The sequence below is a fragment of the Cajanus cajan genome, chromosome 1 (assembly GCF_000230855.2).
Source record: "Cajanus cajan strain Asha chromosome 1, NIPB_CcT2T_4, whole genome shotgun sequence".
Taxonomy (NCBI): domain Eukaryota; kingdom Viridiplantae; phylum Streptophyta; class Magnoliopsida; order Fabales; family Fabaceae; genus Cajanus; species Cajanus cajan.
Genome location: NC_138517.1, coordinates 264,279 through 289,277, shown reverse-complemented (window position 1 = coordinate 289,277; position 24,999 = coordinate 264,279). Strand labels below are relative to the sequence as shown.

The following is a 24,999-nucleotide window of genomic DNA, read 5'->3' as shown; positions in this document are numbered from 1 at the left end:
TAGAATTAAAAAATATCACAAAATGAAGGATTATATAATAAAATAAATCATTAAATAGATAAAATAAATTAAAATTTATCTAAAAAAATGTTAATTAAATATTTATTCAATTTAATCTTTCTACTTCCTCTATTTATGGAATGATCAACTAGGTTGCACTTTTAAAATTATTCAAGTTATCTAATTTTTAAGCAATGTTTAATATTTCCCTTTAATTCAATTTCGTTGATGACAATTTGAATGAAAGAATTATATTGAACGTATTTAAAAAATTAGAAACCTAAATTTAATCATTTATAAATAATGAAATAAAAATGAATCTTAAAAATAAATAAAATAATAAAAAATATATTTTAATTTTTTTTTATTTCGTTGAGTATTACACGCAAATCTCAATTAAATTGAAAACTATAAGAGCGGTGTTTTTTTTTTTAAAAAAAAAAAGTTGATTTGAAAAAATTAAATTCAAACGTACTTGTGCGGAACCATACGGCTACATAATATATAATTTAATGTAAGTTAATTGAAATGCTTGGGCCTCATGTTCGAAGTTATCTAAGAGGATTTCCATATTTGTAATTTTGGTCCAGACATTGACGCACTTTTATTTCGGAAGAGATTGTCCTAGAAATACAAGTATCGGCTCAAATTGAGAACAAAAACTGCATGGCTTTTACCACTATCTATCTATCTGTCCCTGAGTTCCTCTTCAAACTGAAGCAACTTTCCCCGAACAGGCTGTAAAAATAGCTTCAAGTCATTGCATATCTGTGTTTTGTATTCATGCAAGATATCCCTGGCTTCACTTAGTCTCACTTCCATCTGTTGAAAAAAAAAATTGCCGGAAGGAAGAACCAAACAGATCATCTAAGCAAATAACTAGTCGTAGTCTTAATCAAAACAACAAAACAACGAGGTTTATGCATGCAAACCAATAAGGAGACGCATTATCATGCCTAAGGCAATGCCTAAATTATTATATGGGTATTAACAGTAGTACCAAGAAAATGCAACATTGCAATGTAACCTCTTCAGAAGAAAATAGTAAAATGCTTATGCACGTGGGTTTAGAAATGGCATCTTAAACTAAAAATAGTGACGTAGGACATCAAAACAGTTAGTGTTCTAGAAATTATGATTTTCTTGGGCAGATCAGGGTAAAACTTGGTATATTACGGCGTTTGCAATAAATATAATGTTTTCGAGAGTCAATTGGTGATCCTTTATGTGCTGAGAGCGGTGCTTATTGGATTTGTATGTTGGATGGGTTCTCAGGAAAACTTCATGAAAATTCCACTTTGTTTTTAATGAGTTAAATTGTTGATGATATCTAAGAGAGAAGTCAAGTGTGGAGAAAATACAAAAAAAATACAAAAGGAGTATGTTTTCTTTTTTACACCACTTATGTATCGTTTTAATTTTCGCAAAATAGACAAATTTTGATTTTATATCTCTAAAAAAATATGAAAATTATTTTTAATTCTTGTTATTATGTAATATTTTTAATTTCTTGTTTGTTTATTACTCTCTCCAATCCTTATTCCAAGATAATTTAGAAAGAAATCATAGTCATTTTTTTTATAAGACACATTACATTTTCTATAAAACATTAAATTTATTATTCATCTTTTTCCCTATCAGATATTGTGAGAAATCTATGTTTTCTCTCTCACCCGTTAAAATCTCCAATTGTCATTTATCCATATTATTGGTATTAATGCATAAACTTTGATATGAAATAATATCTTCCCTCCATTTATGAAAATTTAATGATAAATAAGAAGGATAAAATTGGTACATTATTCATTAAAATCAATTAATATAATTATTTATATTGATCGGTGTGATTCAGTTAAAAGTACATATAATAAAGACTAGAGGGAGTAAAAGGTTAGGTGACCATCCTAGATTTTATTCATAACTGTTAGTAGTGTCATGCTAATTAGTGACACTTCAAAAAAAAATATAGATCCTTAAAACAAATATTTTTTATATACCTTAAAATAATCATTAGGACCCAAAAATAATGGTTTTTAGATTTAAAAGAGATAAATAAAAAATAAAAAAAAACATTTTACAAAGACCAAAAACAAAATTTGTTTATTTTATAAAAGACTAAAATCATATTTAAGAAAACCAGAAATAAGTGACTAGTAGCTGATAAGAACAAACTAAGCATAATATAATTTATCACAGGAATCAGGAAGCACAAATCAAACATTTCCAGGTGCCCGTGTGAGTAAATATCTCATACTCAACGGGCTGAGCTCAAGCTTTCGGAATTGATCATTTATTCCAGCCAAGTCAAGATCCTAGGAATGCTGTAATGTATACGGCAACAAGATAACCACAAAAACAAACAACAATCGAACTATCACACAAGATGAGGTCAGCAAAATGGATCAGGCCACACGATTGGGCTATATCAAAATCCAATATTTCAACAACTAAAAACGCGAGGAAAAATATAGTCAAGGTCATTATTTCTAAGAATAAACAATATTAAGTAATGGTTTTGGTGGAGATTTGGGAAAGAATGGGAAAGGCCAATTAATCAAAGAGAATACTGAATACAACAGCTGTGGAACTTTCTATACATAGCATTGTGGGTTTTTATCACAAAGAAAATTGTTGAAAATAGAACAAATCAATCAGAATCTAATTCTGATTATGTACAACTTACCAGAATTAATTGTGATTAGAAACTCTATTCTTCCCAATTTCCTTTATTATTTAGTCATAGCATTTATAGGGTAATTATTCCCTGATTTTTGGGCAAGATAAATGTGCAGATTTATTTTCCCTTTCCTATTTATTCCTCATATTGTATCAAGTATTATTCAAAGAAATATAATCCATAATTCCACATGGTATTAGAGTTTGATCAGAACCATCACAAACCTAGTGCCACCAGCCATGGAAGAGGGGAAACCAGAAAGTTAAACCAAGGTGGAGACTGGGTCGTTCCAAACCAGCTCCATCAAAGGGTCAGTTCTTCCCAACACTGGCCACAAATTAAATGGTCATAACTATACCTGGTTGGTGTGATCAATCAAGATAAATCTCCAAAGAAAAGGGAAGGAAGGTTATAGTACAAGAGACTCCAAGACACTGAAAAGGGGGACCCAAACACCAAAAATGGCAACTGGAAAACAGCCTAGTCATGTCACGGCTGCTCAACACCATGAACAATGAAATTGGGGAAATCTCATGTATTATGACACAACCAAAGAGATATAGGGTGCAATGAGGGAGACTTCCAACATAGACAACATCTCTACCATTTTCGAGATCAAAAACATACTTCATGATATTCGACAAGGAGAGTCCTCAGGCATAGAGTATTTCAACACACTTAATTGTCATTGGTAGCAGCTGGACATATGTGCACTGAGGACATTCACTTCTACCACCATTCTCTTGCATTATGTACACTAAGGATATCCATTTCTACCACCATGTCCTCCACGATTGCTACATCCTTCTCTTTCACAAGGTGCTATCATTGCTGAAGTTTCAATAGTTTCATATGAATTTGCATCTTTCACTAAGGTAGGAACAAAAAGAAGTCTAGTGACTAAGTTGTCCATGGAAGAAATTAGATCACTAGCCAGAATTTAATCATGTACATGATCAAAATTTGAATGAAAAATTCTTAAAATCAGGACCATATATAACTTATCAAGTTTTTGTTGACGCCCTCCAATGAGTTATCCAAAAGAAATCTTTTCAGTTCTTCTATAGCAGCTCAAGCTTTAGCTACATGTGAGAACTTATCATGGTTGGTTTGTTTGAGATAGGCTATTTTTTGAGTTGTATCAAAAATATATCTTGGGTCTCCTTCCAAAAAGAATAACATGTCTTAAATGATTCAAGTATTTCTAATACATCAGGCTCAACTAACAGCCACAGAACAACACACAACTAGAAGTCAAGTTTCTCCCACTGAAATTTATTTTCAATAAGAATAACACTAGCTTCCTTCTCCAAACGATCATGATATCCTTGACCAAGGAACCAAACAACACATAACTAGAAGTCAAGTTTCTCCCACTGAAATTTATTTTCAATAAGAATAACACTAGCTTCCTTCTCCAAATCACGATATCCTTGACCAAGGAACCACAACTCCATTGAGGTAGACCAAGACAAATAATTTTTCCAGATCAATTTTGTAGTGGTAATTAGGAATGACAAATAAATTTGTACGGTAATACCCAAACTCGTCTCGACTTTGACGAAGAATATCCAGCTTGACCGAGTATGGGTAAAACCCAATTTATTAAACCAGGGACAGGGATGAGTATATACTTATCCACCGTGTCCCTATCCCCATCCCCGCTCCTATACTCGTACCCGTTTTAATTTTTTTAAAGCATTTTACTAATTACTAAACCTTTACTTACTTCCTATCCCTTACGTGTTTGGGAGAATCCTCTCACGAGCTTAGCTTAGGTTAAGAGACTCCTCTCACGAGCTCGCGTCAAACCTAGCAGCCAAGAACTTGCTTCCTCCCTCCAACCGACTTCCCCATGACAGAGCGCGCTTCCTCCAGCTTCTACGAATGGTATGTCTCTCTCTCTCTCTCTCTCTCTCAATCTCTGGCATGGTGGATTGTTGCCTGTTGGGGGTCGTCTATGACTAGTATGTCTCTCTCTTTCCCTCTCAATCTATGGCATGGTGGATTGTTGCTTGTTGGGGGTCCTCGTGTAGCAAATAGGTCGTCACACCGTGGCTAGGACTTTGTGACATGGCAGCCAAGGGTTCATCGTTGCGGTTAGGGTTTTGTCTTGCTGCCACGACTGGGGGCTGCTCATCGCGATTAGGGGGTTGATCATTTGCTTTTGAGTCCCCTCCCCAAACTTTATGAATAGTTTTTGGGCAAATTGAAATTTCAGTGATTCTTGTGATTCTTGATTCAGGAACATTATGGAACATTTGAGTCCCCTCTCCATGCTTTATGAATTTGTTTACCAAATATGCTGCAAATTTTAATCTGAGTATTAAGGAATCAATAAGTTGTTTGCAAACCATAACATTTGGATTTATGTATGATTTGCCTGGACGGATGGGCTGCTGGATATTTGATAATTTATTTGTTTGCAGTTGATATCGTGAAGATTTCTGGCTTTTTTATTTTCTCTTGATCTGAAAATGTGGCTTCTTTGTTTTCTTTTGTGGTTAAAGAGAAATCATGTACAGAATTGGAATTTGATGGAAAACTTGGTGTAACATTTGCTGAACAGTATAAAAAGATTTTGAGTACCATTTGTTTTCCTTTTAAATTACAAGTACTATCCCACTTGAGGTTGGTTTAAAGCACAATAATGTTTAAAAGATATGATTTGGATAATTGTGGTATAACTTAACTTTGTTAAATGGACAAATCCAGAATCTTGGTCGTTTGTTAGATGGGTTAGCAATTAATTTGTAATCTGTCTGTTGCTAATATAGGATATTACACAATTGTAGGTTGATGGCTCCACACGCAAGTTGTTGGAGAGTGGAAGAGATCCCGATGACTCCTTGATTGCTGCTATTATTCGAAATTTCAAGATTGTTAAGGTGTTTTATCTTTGTATCTCAGAATAGGGTCTAATAAGTTCATGGAATAACCCCAGAAATTTTTCCTCTTTTTAGATTTCCTTCTATGTGACACTTAGCAAAACAGTATTTTATACACGTCATTCAATTTCTCTCTCTACTTTAATATTATGGCGTGAAAATACCTTAAGAGTGATAAGGAATTGGCATGAGAAATGATGTCTCAAAATCTTATTTAAAGGAATGTAGGAATATTATGAATCTGTTATAAATCTTTCATAAATCTATCTATATACTCCCTCCGTTTTTTTTTTCATAGTTGTTTAAGGTTTTGCACGGGACTTAAGGAAATTATTGATATTTTAGTTTTCAAAAATATTTATTACTTACTTTCCTATTTTACCTTTTTTTTTTGCATTTTTGAGACTGTTGAACTGCAATCTACTCCATTAATTATTAATGCATTGATTACACGTGAACTGTAACCTACTGTATTTAATTATACCTGCTCATGAATTAATGGTTATATTATTTTTTTATAGTATTTTGTTGGGAACATATTGCTCTTATAAATGCACATTAACTTTATGTGGGTAGTTGGAAAAAAAATAGGTAGACATTAAAAATAAATACACACATTGTTCAGTAAACATGTATTAATTATCAAGGGTAAAAATGAAGAAAAAAAATTAATAAGTCATTGAATTTAGTAAAATGACAATGAAAAAAAAACAACAAATTCTGACAAAACGACTATGAAAAAAAAACGGAGGGAGTAATTTAAAGGTATGAATATGTTTATATGAATTTGTTTACATGTTAAAGATTCACTTTCAAGTGAATCTTTTAAGGTTTACATGTTAACAATTAAAAGTTTACTTTTATGTTTATATTTTAATTGACTTTATGAATCTGTTTTAATTGGTTGTCACCTTTGATGGTGTTAACTTGCATTCTTAAAGAGAAAATGAACAGTGAAGATCAGCCATAACAAGAACCAACCCCTAAGTCTTCACAACAACCAATTCCATGTCAAGGTTCTACTGGTACAACTCAAGAACTGATGAATGAATTATTGCAAGCACTTTCATAAGCATCTGATCAAATAGAGTCAACAACACAAACAGAGAAAGGGAGGCTAAAAAGTGTTGTGTGGCAACACTTTGAAAAGATTAAAATTGATGGAAGACTTAAAGCTAAATGTAACAATTGCAAGAAATTGCTTAGGGGAGAAGAAGGAATGGAACAAAGCACTTGTAACACCATTTGGATATATGTGTTTTAAGGAAGAATTTGACAAGTGGGAGGGGGGACAAACAATACTTTTTTCTAAGGTTTCAAGCCATGGTAAAAAGGAATTGGCATGTGGTAGTTATAATGAAGAAAATGCAAGGAGAGAACTTGCATTGATGATTTATGATTATATTGCATGAATATCTGCTTTTAATAGTGGACCATATAGGGCTTATAAGATTTGTGGCAGCAATTAAACCATTGTTTCAACTTCCTTCAAGAAATACAATGCAGAAATAGATACCTAGTATCTATGAAGATAAAAAAATAAGTTGTCATAAAGCTAATAGATACAAATGAAGGAAGAGTGGCAATTACATCAGATATATAGACTAAAAGCAATCAAAAGAAAGGGTATATGGTTATCACAACTCACTACATTGATGGCAATTGGATCTAACAGAGCATCATTTTGAGGTAAAAAGTTCTTTAATTTATGACTTTTTCACTAATTGTTTTTGCATAATATTTTTATCTATGAAGCCTAGATACTTAGTATGACACGAGTACGATACGACATGGATACAGGGATACAATTTTTTTTTATAAAAAAATTAAGGATACAATATGTTATAGATACGTTAAAAAATAGAAAATTTTATATAAATATAAAATATTGGTAAAAAAGGAGAGAAATGTGTCTTTGTAGAGCACGTATACTAACTTTTAAAAGGTTTTTTCTGTTTCAAAATTTTAAAACTAAATAAAAATTTAAAATATTAATAAAATGAACATTTGGGTTAAAACACCGTATCCAAGCCGTATCACATGTTATAAAGTCATATCCAGCCATTGTGAATTGTACCAGAGTTGTATCCAATAATTTTTTTAAAAAGAAAAATAAAAAATAATCGGATAATCCTTAGATACAAATCTTGGCATATCCAAGCCATGTCAATGTTTGATATGAGTACGACACTAATACTTTCCCATTTTTGGAGTATCCGGGCTTTATAGATTTTTATCTTTTTATATGACAATATGATTAAATGTATAGGTTTATTTATGTTCCTGCACCTCACACAGCTAATAGACTTTACAATGCATTGATTGATTGTTTGTTGGACTGGAATATTGATACAAAATTATCCACCACTACTTTGGACAATTGTAACACAAATGATAGCATGATTGAGAAAATTAAGTATAATTTGCAGTTAGATAGACTCATTTATAATGGATCTTGGCTTCATATGCATTGTTGTGCACATATCCTCAATTTGATTGTAAAAGAAGAGTTGGAAAAAATTTGGGTAAGTGTAGATTATTGGACAACATCTAAGAGGGTGAAAAAATTTGAGGAAACTGCTAAACAATTGTGAATTCCTTTTAACCAAAAATTAACTTTAAATTGTCCAACAAGATGGAATTCTACTTTTAAGATGCTAAATATTGCTTTAACTTATAAAGATGTGTTTTTTTGGTTAAAGTAGTGTGAATCTATATACACTTGTTTGCCAACTGAATTACAATGGGAGTTTGCAAAAGATGTTTTTCGGAGATTGAACTTGTTTAATGATATCACAGAAATAATTTTTGGATCCAAATACCTAATTGCCAACATTCTTTTCCAGAAAATTCATGAGATTAAGCTTGCAACAAATAAACGGTTAAAGTCTCCAAAATCAAACCAATCACAATATGGCAGAACAAGTGTTAAAGAAACTTGAAAATTATTGGAGTGCCATTCATAATATCATGGGAGCAGCTTTTATTTTAGATCCAAGGTACAAAAATGGATTTGCTTGAATATTATTTAGATAAATTGTATGGATATTGATTGTGATATGGAAATTAGTAGAATTCGTCAATTGTGTTATGATTTGGTTTATGAATATCAAGCAAAAAAGAAAGAAGGGTCTTCTTCTGGATTTTCATCATTTAAGGAGGGAAAGATTGGTGATAATGACATGAGTGATTTTGTCAAGTTCATGGCCAAAAAGAAGAAAGCTAGAACTTCATCTATGAAAACAGGGTTAGATCATCACTTGGAGGAAGATAATTTACCTATTACATCAAATTTTCATATTTTATTATGCAGGAAAACAAATGGGTTGAAGTATCCAACACTTCAAGTAATTGCAAAGGATGTTTTAGCTATTCCAATCACTATTGCAACTTCTGAATCTGCATTTAGTACCAATGGTCAAATGTTAAGTCCTAATCATAGTCGACTTAATCATGCTACCGTAGAAGCTTTGATGTGTACTAAAAGTTGACTATGGAACTCAGACTATTTAGATAAATTATTAAAAAAATTATATTAGCATTCATGGTTAATCATTAATTTCGTATCAATTCTCAACTAATATTCTATATTTGATGTTTGTAGGTGCTAAAGCCATTGACGAAAAAAATAATTTTAATGAGTGAAAGTGAATATGATGATGAAGGTATATTATATTTTAGTATTACAATTTTTCAATTTCATTTATCATATATAAATTTTTTCTTTTCTTGTATGCAAGTGGAATTACTCACCATGAGCAAAATTAATAGATGTTTTAGGTGGATTTCAATTTCATTAGTCCAATCTAATTTTTCAATTCTAATTTTTAAAATTTTCAATTTCATTACTCATTTCTAATTATTTTTCAATTGTCTTATTATAGGTGGATTGAAGCTTAATGACATTACTCAACATTTTCCACTTGCAAGATGAATTGTATTTGTGATTTGTGAAATTTCAATTATGTGTGGTTGCTTAATTTATGAAATTTTAATTATGGTTGTTTTATTAAGGAGTGAAACATTTGTAGTTGTTTAATTATTGTGAAGTCTCTTAGTTAAGGTATGAGATAGCCAGTGCCCTAGTTACTTTACTGTCTTCATATAAAGCATAGAAAGTCATGAGTAGTTTTTCTTTTTGCAAAAAAAAATATATTTAATTAAATTTGACTGGTATAGATACGGATATACCCAACAGGAATGAGGATGCGACGCAAACTACATACCCATTGAGTATTGGGGATGGGGATGTGTTTGAGTTTGAGCCGCACGAATGAAGACGAGTATCATGAAACCCACACCCACCTCGCCCAGTTGCCATGCCTAGTGGTAATGGTAAGAGTACTAGAAAAAAGCGAAACAGGACCTACAAAAGCCATTTGAAGGACAACAATGAAGTTTGGGTTTGAACACCACAACCCACTTCATCAAGTAGGTTGAAATTGAGAATCGAGGGTAGAATCGTGACAAGGAGTTGACAAAGCTTTTGGAGGTGGTCCAACAAGATTCTAGCAAGCAACGCGAGAGATGCACACATCAGACAAAGCACCAACGATTGGCACATGAGGGAGTGTGCCCAAGTTTTAGGGCACACAACTTCTTGGGTTGGGTTGCGTTCAGCTGGAGGAGTTGGATTGGTTGACATGGGGCTAGATGATATAGCCAGTGTTCCGTGAGGGACCAAAGGGTATCAGATATGTAACGTAACACCTAACCCTAAGTTTGTTAGAGAAAACGGTGGCGGCCGACAGTGGCAAACGATAGACAATGGTGGTGGATTGGTGATTGAAATAAAGCTAGATTTAACTCGCTTTAATACCAACTTGAAATTTGAAGAATGGCCAAAAAATTAGTGAAACTCTCTTAGTTGATATTATATATATAAGAAAGATCAAAACAAGTACAAAAAAAGGGAAAAAGGCTACACAACCTATACTCCTTAACCCTTAAGCTAGATAGGGCCAAAAAGCAACTTTATAAAGTTGTACAGCATATAATAAACAACTATTATAACACAATCATCAAAGCCATTTATTGTTATTCACAGTGATGTTTAGGGCTCAAATAAAATAATGACACACCAACAAAAAATGGTTCATCACTTTTATAAGTGACCACGCTAGACTTTGTTGGCTGTACTTATTAAAAGAAAAATCAGAGGTTGAACAAGCTGTACAAAATTTCTTTAAAATGGTGCATATTCAATTTCAAACAAATATACAAGTATCCAAAAGTGATAATGGGAAGGGGTATTTTAACACAATCCTAGGAAATCTTTTTCTTGAAAATAGGGTTGTCCATCACAGTTTTTGTGCTAATACACCCCAAAAACATGGGATTGCAAAGAGAAAAAATAAAATCTTCTAGAGGTAGCTAGAGCTTTACTCTTCTCAACTAAAAAAATATTTATGGGGTGAGGCCATTTTGACTGCATATTTAATTAACGGCATGTCATCCATGGTTTTACAGTTTCAAACTCTTTTTCATACTTTTAAAGAGCATTTTCCTATGGTACATATTTCAAATGATTTACCATTATACATATTTCAAATGTGGAAATTGAAGATGGACAAACTCTCCAACATTGCCATGAGTCTGAACTGAGGGAGAATTGAATCAATGAACTTGATACAGGTAAATCTCCTAAATCCAATAATCAAATTGAGTCTTCCAAAATAAATATACCTATAGCCCTTTGCAAAGGTGTTAGATCTTGTACTAAGCATCTCCTATCCAAATTTGTGTCATACTCAAATTTGTCTTCATCCTTTGTTGCATACTTGCATTTACCTCTTAATTGCCTAGTGTAGAAATTCCAAACAATGTATAGGAAGCTCTAAAGGTTCCAAAGTGGAAGGACGTTGTTCTTGAGGAGATGAGAGCCCTTGAGAAGAATCATACTTGGAGTATTATGCCATTACTAGAAGAATATTGTGGGTTGTAAATGGATTTTCACCATGAAATGTAATTCTGATGGTTAGGTGGAAAGATACAAGACATGACTAAGGGATTCACTCAGACCTATGGTATAAACTAGACATTCAACCCAATTGCAAAGTTGAACATTGTTAGAGTTCTCTAATCTCTTGAAGCTAATTTAGATTGGTCATTACATCAATTAGATGTAAAAAAATGCCTTCCTCAACGGCAACTTGGAGGAAGAGGTATACATGGACAGTCCCCAAGGCTTCGAAGACAAATTTGGGTCAAACTTATGTAAACTAAAAAAGTCTCTCTATGAACTTAAACAACCCCCAAGGGCACAATTTGAGAAGTTCACTCAATTAGTAAAAAGACAAGGATACTCCCAAGGGCAAGCAAATCATACGTCATTTACAAAATTGTCCTCTAAAGGAAAAGTTGTTGCACTAATAGTCTATGTTTATGATATCATCCTTACTGGAAAAGATGAAGAAGAATTAGAGAGGTTGAAAAAGAGCATGCCAACAAAATTCGAGATCAAGGACTTGGGACCTTTGAGATACTTTCTTGGCATGGAGATTGCTCGCTCATAACAAGGAATTGTTGTTTCCCAACAAAAATGCATTTTGGACCTCTTGGAGGAAACAAGAATGAGTGGTTGTAGAGTAGTAGATACCCCTATGGATCCCAATGTGAAGCTTTGGGAAAAAGGTAGTGTTCCTGTTGATGTTGGAAGATACAAAAGGTTGGTTGGAAAACTAATTTACCTCTCACACCCAACCTGACATTGCTTTTTCAATGAGTGTTGAGTTAGTTTATGCACTCTCCTCATGAAGAACACCTTGAGGTAGTCAATCGAATTTTGAGGTACTTAAAAAGCAACCCAGGTAAAGGTCTATTTTTCAAAAAACACAGTGAAAGGAATGTTGTTGTTTCCACTGATGCATATTGGGCCAGGTCTGTTACTGATAGAAAATCTACCTCAGGATATTGCACCTATGTGTGGGAAATTTGATAACTTGGAGAAGCAAGAAACAAGGAGTTATTGCTAGAAGCAATGCAGAAGAGGAATTTAGAGCAATGGCCAAAGGAATTTTTCAAGGTCTGTGGATTTAGAGTCCTAGAAGAATCGAAGATGACAATTGTACAACCATTGAAGTTGTATTGTGACAACAAGGCTGCAATAAGCATAGCTCACAATCCTGTTTAGCATGATAGGATAAAGCATATTGAGGTTGATCGCCACTTTATAAAATAAAATTGGATGCCAGAATAATTTGCTTGCCATTTATACCTTCCAATCAACAAACAATTGACATCTTGACCAAGAGCCTAGCAAGACCCAATTTTTGAATGTTTGATAAGTTGGGCATGATAGATATCAATGTACCAACTTAAGGGGGTTGTAGGAATTAAAATATTACAGACTAGTTATTAGAGGAAATAAGGATTTAATTTATTTTGTTTTAAAAATAAGATCTTTGTTATTATTGTTTTTTATTTGTTTCCTTTTATTATTCCTTGAATCAAGGAATAGTCTTTAATTTAATATTTCTATATAAGCAATACTTTTACAGGAGAATAATATATGAAAGTTTTCCATATTATTTTGTACTCCTATCCACCATGATAGAACAAAACAAGTGGAGATTGATTGACACTTCATTAAGGAAAAAATTGATCACAAAAACATTTAAGGTTTGAAGGTCCATAACACATAGGAATGTTGTGGAATTGGTGGATTGTTGAGCTTCCCACAATTCTTATAGCAACTAAACTAGTGGAAGATGGTACATATTCATATGAGTTTACTATTATTGTGAAAGATAACAAGGGTGCGTGCATCAAATTCCTACACATCTTTATATTATCATCTCTACTTTCTCAACTATGAATGATTAAAATCAACTCTTATTTCAAACAACATAAAACATTTTCAATTTTTAGTAACTAGAAAGTGTTTCAATGAACATTAAGAGGTACCTGCAAATCATCTAGTTCGCCAAATGAGAACTCTGGAACATCTATATGACCCTCAATGAACTTCTTCTCTCCTTGTATGGTCCATTCCCCTAATTCCATTTGCAAATCAACATGGCTTACTAAGTAATTAGATTGAAATGCATAAAAAGGAATATAGAACAGTTAGATTTAAGTCCTTAAAAGGAATGGTTGATAGTACCTTACCTTTGACTTTTAAGGTCAACTCATATGTGTAACCAACACGTTTCTTGTTCCGAACTATCACCATGAATGCCTAACATATGTACAATCATGAAATATCAGCCATTGTAGAAATATAAAACTTTTTTGGGCAACAATATTTAAAGTTTTCCTTTCCTTTTGTTTCTTCTTTTGAATATAAACTCAGGTGAATAGCAAGTATCAAGCATCAAGTATCAACTATGTAGCTCACCACAAATGGGAAGAGCATAAAGTATTAACATTTGGTATTGGAGAAGTTCAAAGATAACTTATAGGTAAATAGAAGGAATAACACATTAAAAAAGAGAGTTCAAGCATATTTATGATCTTTGAAATCTGATGTTTCTTAAATTTTAGTCCCCATTTAATTTATTTGTTTTTAGTCTTTACATTAAACAATAGTGAGGCATCATTAATCCCTCACCAAGGCTACAAGCACGATTTCTTAATTTTTAAGGACCAAAAAAACAAAATGGGAACTAATTTCATACAAGGTTACCAAAAATTAGTTACGACACCATTATAGCAGAATGGCGGTGTGGATGGGAGGAGGATCGCCATTCGCCAGCCGCAATATAGCTTTTTGTGGCGTCGTCCGCCATTTCAGCCGCCATGGACAATTCATCCATAAAGGAGATGGCGGTTATGGTGGTCACAACGAATTTTTTTCGAAAAATCTTTTTTTTGGGCCTTGACCCGACTCGAGCCCATAAAGAAATTAGAGAAATCAAAGGTGTAAGTTATGCCCTAATCCATTTCCATCACTCACCTCTCTTTCAACTCACGAAGAAACCTCCTTTCGTAACGAACACGAAGTCCTTTGGTCGGCGAAACAATTGCCCAGGTCACCTTTCCGACAGACGACGTGAACCTGGTCACTGACACAGCGGCAACTAACTCTGACGACGCAACTAAGGTTTTTCCTTTTCCCTTTCGTTTCAATCTCCGTGAGTGAGAGAGCTATTTCACTTCTCATCTCTTTCGTTTTCTTTTTTAATGTCTGACTTGGTGGTTGGTGCATGCATTTCTTTTTATGAATTATGATTTTATACACTTACACTCTCCTACATTTTAAGTTTGTTTTATACTTCTTTCATTTTAATTTCCTTGCTTTAGCTTTCCTTCATCCTTTTCTTAAAATCTTTACACTTCTAAAAATTTATGCTATTCACTACATTTTTTTAACATCATTGTTGTAACTTTCTTTCATTTTTATTTTCTTTTCCTTATTTTTTAGGACAATGTCTAGCAATCCAATTCCAAGCCAAAGTCAAAACATCCTCAAACTCCATTAAGAGAACAGACATAGGATGGAAACATTGTCATCCTACCAAAGAGAATGATACCAATGAAATTGCCTGCAATTATTGTAAAAAAAAATCATGAAAGGAGGAATTACAAGAGCAAAGCAACATCTAATGGGAAAGAAGGAAAATGTTGCACCTTGTCAAAGTGTTCCAGAAGAGGTTAAAGATGAGTTGTGGGCACTTGAGAAAAATACAAAGATGAAAGAAAATGAGTCATGCCAGAGAATAATGAAAGATGTGACTCTTGGTAGTGAAGATTATACATTGGAGGGAGATTTAAGAGAATTAGAAGTTGAGACACTTAGGGCCAATGAAAGGAAGAAGGTTGCTATGAAAAAGGGGAAGGAGAAATTGAAGCAAATAAGTATAAGGAAGAGTTGTGACAAGGAAGCTACAACAAGGATCCACAAATATATAGCCCGATTTTGGTTTCAAGCTGTACTATCTTTTAACATGATCAAATTGGAGAGCTTTCATAACATGGTTGCACCTATTGGATCTTTTGGACCACATTTGTGACCTCCATCTTATCATGAGATAAGAGTTCCATTTCTCCAAAAAGAGATGGAGTATACGGAAAATTGATGAAGAGTCAAAAGGAACATTGGGCTAGTTTTGGATGTTCTATCATGTCAGATGCTTGGATGGACAAGAAGCAAAGATGCATTATTAATTTTTTGGTAAACTCTTCTGTAGGGACAATGTTCATCAATTCTGTTGATGAGTCTAATTTTGTGAAGACTGGAAAGAAGCTATTTGAATTACTAGACTCTATTGTAGAGGATATTGGGGAGAAAAAAGTTGTCCAAGTCATCATGGACAATGGGAGTAATTATGTTCTTACTGGCAAGATGTTGGAGGCAAAAAGGAAGAAAATTTTTTGGACTCCATGTGCAACCCATTGCATAGATTTAATGTTGGAGGACATTGGAAAGCTTCCCAATATCAACAAAAACAATTCAGCAGACAATTTCTTTTGCTGGTTTCATTTATAGCCATTCAAGCACCCTAAGTTTGTTAAGGTTTTTGTTAAAACAGTTGTTTAATATTTGTTATACAGCTTATATAAAGTTGTTTCCGCCTCCCATCATTCATAGGGTAGTCTAGGTCCATAGGCTAGATCTTGTTTTGATGGTGTATCTTTCTCTGCTTACATATATATATATATATATATATATATAATTGCAACTGAGATACTCAGCAATTTTTTGCCACAAATTCAAATCTTAAGTTGGTATTAGAGCGGGGTCTGATCCCGCTCTACTATTCGCCGTCAGCCAAATTCTCTGACGACCTTAAGGTTCGATGCGCCTCATTGAGCGCAACCCAACCCTAGTGGTTTCGAAGTCATCGGAGTCTCCACGTGTCAATCCAAGTTCTGTCCAGTCACGCACGTGTGACCCACGTGCCGTCTTATGCTCATCGGAGCTCCGTTGCGCTGCCATCGCTGTGTTCGTCCTTTCCTTCTAAATTTGTTCTAGCCCTCAATTTATTGATTAGGGAAGCTCTTTGGAGTGCGATTACAGTTCATCTCCTTCTTCCTATTCCTTATCAGTGAAATAGCCTCCGTAGGTCCTGTTTTTCCTTTTTCTGATACTCCCACCATTACCACGGCAAAAATGAACTAGAAAAATTATTTATCTTGGTCTACTCAATGGAACTATGGTTTCTTGGTCAAGGATATCATGACCATTTGGAGAAGGAAGTTAGTGCTATTCCTATTGAACATAAGTCTAATGATAGAAACTTAACTTTTAGCTGTGTGCTATCCTATGGCAATCAGTTGAACCGAAGGTGTTAGAAATACTCAGGTCATTTAAGACATGTCATTCTTTCTGGAAGGAAGCCCAAGATATTTTTGCTAATGAACGCCTTTTTGATGCAACCCAAAGAGTAACTTCTCTTAAACAAACCAATCACTGGTGGTTGGACTAACAGTGGATAGTGGTTTGTCCGATGAGGTCTCCAATCATAAGAGCAGTGGTGATCATGGTATCCACAAAGAGAATTGAGCACGATGAAAGTGCAAAAATGAAAAGAAAAAAAAAATAGCAATGCAGGCAGCTGTGCAACAGTTGCAACAGAGCCCGTGATTTGCAGAAGCAATATCTCCCAGATCAAGAGCATTGTTACCATCTTGAATGTGAAAAACAGAACATTTATTCAGAATGATAGAAATAGTACACAACATTACAATATACAAAACTAGATAATTATGTTTATGTCCCTATGTCCCTAAACTAAAACTAAAACTAAAACTTTGGTAACTCTGACTCATAATATATGCGTGTAACAAAATAACTTACAATAATTAAAAATGCAACCAATGTGAAATTGTTACAACATTTTCCTATGAAACTGAACCTAACCAGTACCTTGAAAAAATTCAGCTGAAAAATTGATTCTCTAGACTCCACCAATTTGAAGCACATCAGTAACATTATAAATATTCACAAATAGATGAATGGCAATATAAACACATGTTCAATCATTGGATATGAAAAAAGTTTTAAAAAAAAATTAAATAATAGGAGTCTGTTTGGATCCTTGTAAAATTGGGGATGAAGACTTCAAATATGATTTTTTCATAAAAATTTCATTCCATAATCTTTCACTCTTATTTTCAAGGGTCCCAAACTGACCAAAAGTATTATATGCCAGTGTCCTATAATACAAGAACAGATGCAGTTAAAAGTAATGCCTATAATACACTCACATCGCCAACACATTTTGTAACATCTTCTACTTCTGCTCTGCCAAAGGAGAACTGTATGGAGCCTAATGAGATAAGCAACTCCTGAAAAAAATGTATAGAATAATTAACCATTGCTTCAGGAAACAAATAAATTAAATATGATTAGCTGTGCCATGTTCATGACACTCTAAGTAAGATTACAAGATGCAATCAAACAGTTTCTAAGATAGTTTAACACAATCACACACAAGGTTCACAACATAGGCATAGATACATATTGACAAGCATTAAGGGAAGAAGAAAAAGAAATACGAGATATGAGATACAAACCTTAATTCTTGGAGTTGCCCAATTGTTTAGACTTTTCTCTTCCCATGTCCCAGCCTGTATTAATTTTGCACCATTCAGATTCATTGATACAAGAAAAATCCACAGCCAAGCCTTACACTACAGTATACCCTTTAGGCGGTGTTTGTTTCAAGGGATATAATAGCATTCCCAAGAATAAAATAACCAAGAATGTTATTACTGTATAATCTTAAAAACATGTTTTGTTAGACTTTAATATTTGTGGGAATATTTTTCAAAATTAAAGTAATAGGATACAGAAAGAGTTGGGAATGGAAGCTACTAGTTGAGTGACATGATAACTTTCAATATTCCCACAGGAAAGCAACATACCATTCATCAGTGTGCGAATGATAATAAAGTAAAACATTAGAATAACACGTTATTAGTAATAATATATATATATATATACACACACACACACCTAGGAAGCATGTAACAAAATAGAAATGACATATTGCCAAGTTCCCTTTTCCAAGAATAACCTTACAAAGCTTGAAACAGACACATTCTTTACAATCCAAATAATCACTAAATAAGTGTAGCAAAATGCATAAGTGGATTTCAATTTCCTTCAAATTTTGTAATATTTAAAACACAGTAGTATCATATCCAAGTAAATTATAATATTCATAAAATTAGCCATAACCACCATTTCCTCGCACTTCTGAATTTAAAGCTCCCTTTCAAGAAAGAGCATAACACAGCCACAATCGATATTTGAAGACTTTTAGAAGAAATATGCAATGCTTGCATGACATGGTTGCTTGATACAAGAACCTGCATAAGACTCCAGCTAGGATCAACCCTATAAGTAGTTAGTTAGCCACGTGGCACATCATGAGCCACCAGTTAGTTAGAAACCGCCAAAATTAGGAAGGTTGTTAGTTCTGAATTGTTTCTGAAGTGTATATAACAGTTCCATCGATTTCAATTGATATGGTTATTCTAGGTAGAGCTAGTCTCGAAGAAGAACCAAGAAGAAGAATGGGTAGGGATTCCAAGGAAACGAGAATGGAGTCCGAACACTAGAACTTTTATTGAATTGAGAGGAATTTTACAGGAAGAATTTTTACAAGTCATGAATGAATCAATTGAAATCGATGAAACAGTTATATACACTTCAGAAACAATTCAGAACTAACAACCTTCCTAATTTTGGCGGTTTCTAACTAACTGGTGGCTCATGATGTGCCACGTGGCTAACTAACTACTAATAGGGCTGATCCTAGCTGGAGTCTTATGCAGGTTCCTGTATCAATCCACCCTCCTTAAGCTAATCCTTGTCCTCAAGGATTGAAATTTGGAAACTTCTTATTCAAGTCAAAGAGGAACTCCCAAGTAGCCTCTTCTGGCAGCAGATGCTTCCATTTAACAAGTACCTTAGTCACAGCCTGGTTGCCCCTTTTTACTGACATCCTTTCTATAATGGCTTCTGGTTCCTTGATCCTGGTTTCTTCATCAGTCATTGGACAGTGAGTGGATGTGCTGGCTGTTCCTTCAAACTTCTTCAATTGGGACACATGAAACACATTGTGTACTGATGATCTAGCAGGTAGTTGTATTTTGTAGGCCACGGAGCCAATCTTGTCTAGCACAGCATATGGTCCATAGTATTTAGGAGCCAATTTAGCATTGCCTCTAAAAGCCACAGAAACTTGTCTATAGGGATGTAGTTTGACAAACACCAAGTCCCCTACCTCAAATGTCCTCTCAGATCTGCTTTTATCAGCTAATTGTTTCATCCTGTCCTGGGCTCTCCTCATATGGAACTTGACCATTTTAAGTTGTTCTTCCCTTTTGTGTAAGCTTCTGTCCACAAGCTCAATTTTTGACTCACCAGGTAAATAAGGTAAGAAGGCTGGAGGTGGCTGTCCATACATAATCTCATAAGGGCTGGCTTTAATAGTGCTGTGATATGTGGAATTGTACCACCATTCAGCTAAAGGTAGCCATTTAGACCAATTTGTAGGATCATCTGAGCACATACACCTTAAGTAGGTCTCAAGGCATCGGTTAACAACTTCTGTCTGTCCATCTGTTTGAGGGTGGTAGGCAGTGGATAATTGGACCTGAATTCCTTGAGATGCCATGAAGTCCCTCCAGAAATTGCTGATAAAAACCGGGTCTCAGTCACTAGTTATTGAAGCTGGACAGCCATGAAGCTTGTAGATGTTATCCATAAAGCATTGAGCCACTTCAGAAGTAGTGTATGGATGCTTTAAAGCCATGAAATGAGCTGCCTTGCTCAGCCTATCAACCACAACAAAGATCACCTGCTTCCCAAAGGAGTTTGGAAGACCTTCAATAAAATCCATAGTGATGTGCTGCCAAATCATATCAGGGATTGGGAGAGGCTGCAACAGACCTAGAGATGCAGAATTATCATACTTGCATTGTTGACATGTGGGGCATTGATGGATAAACCTTCTGACATCCTTAGACAAACCTTTCCAATATACCACAGATTTGATCCTTGGATAAGTAGCATCCCTACCTGAGTGGCCACCACTTGCTGAAGAATGCAACCAGTCCAGAATTTTTCTTCTCAACTCAGAGTCATTGCCAACGACCAGCCTTCCTTTCCTCCTTAACTCCCCACCTGTCCATGAAAACGCCTTGTGTGAAGAAGGGTCAAGCTGAACCTCAACAATCAGCTTCTGTAGAGAATCATCAACCTGCCAAGAAGTTTTAATTGCATCCAGCAAGTCAGAATTGGGTTGGTGAGTGGAGATAGCAGTACATTCCACCCTTGAAAGAGCATCAGCTGCCAAGTTTGCAATGCCCTGCTTGTATTCAATTAAGAAGTCAAATTCCATAAGCTTGACCAACCATTTCTGTTGGAAGGCTGTAGAAAGTCGTTGATCCAGAATGTATTTGAGACTTCTGTGATCTGTTCTGATGATAAATTGCTTAGGCAGTAGGTAATGTCTCCATTTTTGGACAGCAAAGACAACAGCAAGAAGTTCCTTCTCATATGTAGATAAGGACTGTTGCTACATATTCAGAGTTCGGCTTATAAAGGCAATTGGATGGTGATTCTGCATCAGGACAGCACCTAACCCTATGCCAGAAGCATCTACCTCCAGTACAAAGGGTTGTGTAAAATCAGGTAAAGCCAAAACAGGTGCCTGGCTTAAATGTACCTTAAGGCACTAAAAAGCAAGTTTAGCCTCAGAAGACCAAGTGAAACCATCCTTCTTTAACATATCATTCAGAGGTTTAGCTATAGTGCTGTAGCCCTTCACAAATCGTCTATAGTACCCTGCCAATCCCAGAAAACCCCTTAGTTGCTTTAGTGTCTGAGGAAGAGGCCAATTCCTGACTGCTTCTACTTTTGCAGGATCAGTAGAAACTCCCTTGCCCATGATAAAGTGACCCAAATATTCAACTCTAGTAACCCCAAAATAACACTTAGATTTCTTGGCAAATAAGGCATTGGCTCTCATGGTGATCAGAACTGTTTGTAGGTGCAGCAAATGCTCCTCAATACTCTTGCTGTACACTAGAATGTCATAAAAAAAAACCAGCAAAAACTTCCTCAAAAACTCACTAAATACTGAGTTCATCAATCCTTGAAATGTAGCAGGGGCATTGGTTAAGCCAAATGGCATAACCAAGTACTCATGGTGGCCTGAGTGGGTTTTAAATGCTGTTTTATGGATATCCTCTGCAGCCATTCTGACCTGATTATATCCAGATCTCAAATCTATCTTGGAAAACACAGTGGAACCATGGAGTTCATCCAACAGATCATCAACCAGTGGTATAGGAAATCTATTTTTCACTGTGTTTGTTAAGTTCCCTGTAGTCAATACAAAGTCTCCAGCTTCCATCTTTCTTCCCAACCAACACAACTGGGCTGTTATACGGGCTACTGCTGTTTTGTATAATTCCACTCTGTAAGGACTCTTGGATCAAGCTATATATGACATCCTTCTGCTGTTTAGAGTATCTGTAGGGCCGTTTATTTACAGGGTTAGAACCTTGTATCAGAGGGATTGTATGGTCATGATTGGGATGCCTAGGAGGAAGATTAGTAGGTACTGCAAACACATCTGCATATTGGAGTAAGAGTTGCTCAATACTATTAGGAATGGAGGAAGGATCAGCATGAGTGGACAGGGAGTGGAGAAGCATCCCATCCCCAGCGTCACAGAGCTGCAGCATTGAGAGGTGGACACCAGCAGCCAATGCCTTAGGCACTTGCTGTTTCCGAATAGTCCTAATATTGGTAGATGAGGTACCTCTCAAAATATGTCTCTTACCCTTAGCATGGAACACCATGGTTAACTTGTCAAAGTTCCATGTAATATCACCTAAAGTAATCAACCACTCTATGCCTAGAACCATATCACAACACCCCAGGGGCAGGAGCATGATATCTGAGGTGAAAACAGTGTTCTGGATTAGCCAAGAAAACCCTTTAACCATTGTATTAATTTGAACTCTAGCACCATCAGTCACAGTAACAGAATCCATATCCTCAATTTTACATCCTAGCCTCTTGCCAACATTGACATCCAAGAAGTTGTGTGTACTGCCACTGTCAATGAGAATATGTAAGGGTTTTTTCCTTGATTGACCTGTAACTCTCATGGTTTTGAATTTGGTAACTCCAGTCAAGGCATTGACTGAAATTAAGGGGATCTGAACAAATGTCAACAGTAGAATCATCATCAGGGTCCACCACTTCTTCAGAATCAGAGGTGTCATCTAATTCCATAACATGGATTTGAAGTTTCTTGTGTGTCCTGCTATGTTCAAGAGTAAAGGGCTCATCACAAAAATAACACAATCCTTTAGCCCTTCTTTCACTCATAAAGGCAGGGGTAAGCTGTTTAGTAGTTTGTGTTTTGGGTTTGTTATTGTCCACTGGTTTGGGAGGGTTGGGTAACAGGGGTGGTTTGGTCACATGGTTAAGATTAGGTATTCTGGAAAATGGTTTTGCTGTTGTAGCAGTGGCATTAGCATTTTCATACATTTTAGCTAAGGAGAAGGCTTTCATAACCGAAGTAGGTTGGAACATTCTAACCATCATTTGAATCTCCAGTTTTAGACCACCAAGAAAGCAACTCAATTGATGTGACTCAGACAATTCAATTCGAGAAACAATGGCATCAAAATCATTGTGATAATCTGTTACAGTACCTCCTTGCCTAAGTCTCATGAGTTCTGCCATAGGATCTTCACAAACTTCACCAAATCGTTCAAGCAAGATTTCTGTATAATCTTTCCATGATGGCAATTTGTCAATGCCCACATTCTTCACATAAGCACTGTGCCATTGGAGTGCTTTCCCTTCGAAATGGATCACAGCCAAACGGACTTTGTAATCGTCAGGGGTTTGATCTACTGAGAAGAAGGTTTCGCACTGGGTAATCCAGTTCTTGATGCCATCTCCATTGAAACGAGGAAAGTCCAACCGCGCAAGCCTCGTGTTGCAAGAATAAGGGCAAGAAGAATTTCCGGGTGGCGGCAGAAGAAGGGGGCGGGCAATTTTGAAGCACTTCCTCAAGATAATTCCTTAACGAAGCCCCAATATCCATGAAGCGTGATTCCAACGATGAATCAAGATCTGCGAAACGTGATTCCATGGAAGTCTTGAAGTTCTCAAAATCTTCACGAACGGTGCGGGTATTATCTGCCATGGTGATTGTGGTTGGAAGGTAACAGGCTGATACCAATTGATATGGTTATTCTAGGTAGAGCTAGTCTCGAAGAAGAACCAAGAAGAAGAATGGGTAGGGATTCCAAGGAAACGAGAATGGAGTCCGAACACTAGAACTTTTATTGAATTGAGAGGAATTTTACAGGAAGAATTTTTACAAGTCATGAATGAATCAATTGAAATCGATGGAACTGTTATATACACTTCAGAAACAATTCAGAACTAACAACCTTCCTAATTTTGGCGGTTTCTAACTAACTGGTGGCTCATGATGTACCACGTGGCTAACTAACTACTAATAGGGCTGATCCTAGCTGGAGTCTTATGCAGGTTCCTGTATCATTGCTCAAAACAACTACGTAAAGCATTGTTGTCGACAAAGTAAACTATACCGATCTTTCTCCCAAAAATAAATATTCTGGACTTTATATGTCCTTAAGATCAAGCACAAATATTAATTAGAAGTTGATTCTGCTAGGTAAACAACATTTGAACGGTAAATGAAATTTCAAAGCATTGATTTTTCTGTTCAAATAAAATCATTAAAAGAGAGGGAATAAAAATTAAGGTCATACGCGATTCCAAGCTGAACCAAGCGTGGCAGACTGAGATTGACAAGGGGGAACATCTTCTGGAGTTAGCTTACGAAGCACAGGCGCAGGCGCAGCATCTTCCGTTATTTTCCTTACCCAATACGTATAGGAGGCTCCTTGCTGCCCTTCTTCTTTCTCTGACGACACTAGGGCTCCAGACTCCATTTGACTACTTCTCCCAACAAATTTTAAATTACAAAGAAAGCTAAAGTTTAAATTGCACCATCAAATTAAAAAGAAAAATGAACTAACATTCAAGAAGCAGCAAAAGATTGGTCCCAATCTATCTGAAAGCATGCACCAGAGAATCGTCAACAAAGGCTGCAGGGGAATGGACAGCGGGATGCAATTAATAATTGCTCTTCCGGAAGTTTCCCGTAGATCGGAGAAGAAGGAATTGGAAAATCAACATGTCAAAATTATCTTTTGTTAGAATAAATAATATATATGTATAATCTATACAATTTTATTTTTAATTTTTTAAATAATACAATTAATATTAAAAATTAACATTTTTATAAATACAAGATTTTAAATTTTAAAAAAAATAATAATAATTTTTAAATATTTTTATTAAATAAGATATAAAAATCTTAAAACACTTCTACTTACTACTAATATATATTCCCACAAATAATATATATATATATATATATATATAAAATATAATATAATATATATATATATATATAT

The 24,999-nt window shown here is 35.0% G+C and overlaps 1 protein-coding gene across 8 annotated transcripts; it reads right to left on the bottom strand.

Moving 5' to 3' along the window:
• Positions 1–475: 475 nt before the first annotated feature.
• Positions 476–24,717, bottom strand: LOC109803373 (chaperone binding / ATPase activator). Of its 8 annotated transcripts, none has more exons than XM_083071970.1 (8): positions 24,559–24,717; positions 24,289–24,475; positions 18,025–18,078; positions 17,716–17,796; positions 13,675–13,744; positions 13,471–13,559; positions 700–822; positions 476–662 (listed from the first exon to the last, which is right to left on the bottom strand). In XM_083071970.1, the coding sequence occupies exons 2-8, from the start codon at positions 24,469–24,471 to the stop codon at positions 645–647; spliced, it is 618 nt and encodes a 205-aa protein (XP_082928096.1). In that variant the 5' UTR covers positions 24,472–24,475; positions 24,559–24,717; the 3' UTR covers positions 476–644. The 8 variants fall into 8 exon arrangements, with proteins under 8 accessions (XP_082928096.1, XP_082928091.1, XP_020220506.2 ...); XM_083071965.1 differs by having other exon boundaries at positions 24,289–24,478; positions 24,559–24,716; XM_020364917.3 differs by having other exon boundaries at positions 476–822; positions 24,289–24,478; positions 24,559–24,715.
• Positions 24,718–24,999: the final 282 nt, after the last annotated feature.

Bases quoted from the DNA above. Each gene is read 5' to 3' on its own strand.
- LOC109803373 (XM_083071948.1), bottom strand. From the start codon at position 20,135: ATGGCATCTCAAGGAATTCAGGTCCAATTATCCACTGCCTACCACCCT. The intron at 13,745-17,715 runs GTGAGTGTATTA...TACATATGTTAG, and splicing joins TTACAAAATGTGTTGGCGAT to GCATTCATGGTGATAGTTCG. The intron at 13,560-13,674 runs GTAAGGTACTAT...AAATGGAATTAG, and splicing joins GTTGACCTTAAAAGTCAAAG to GGGAATGGACCATACAAGGA.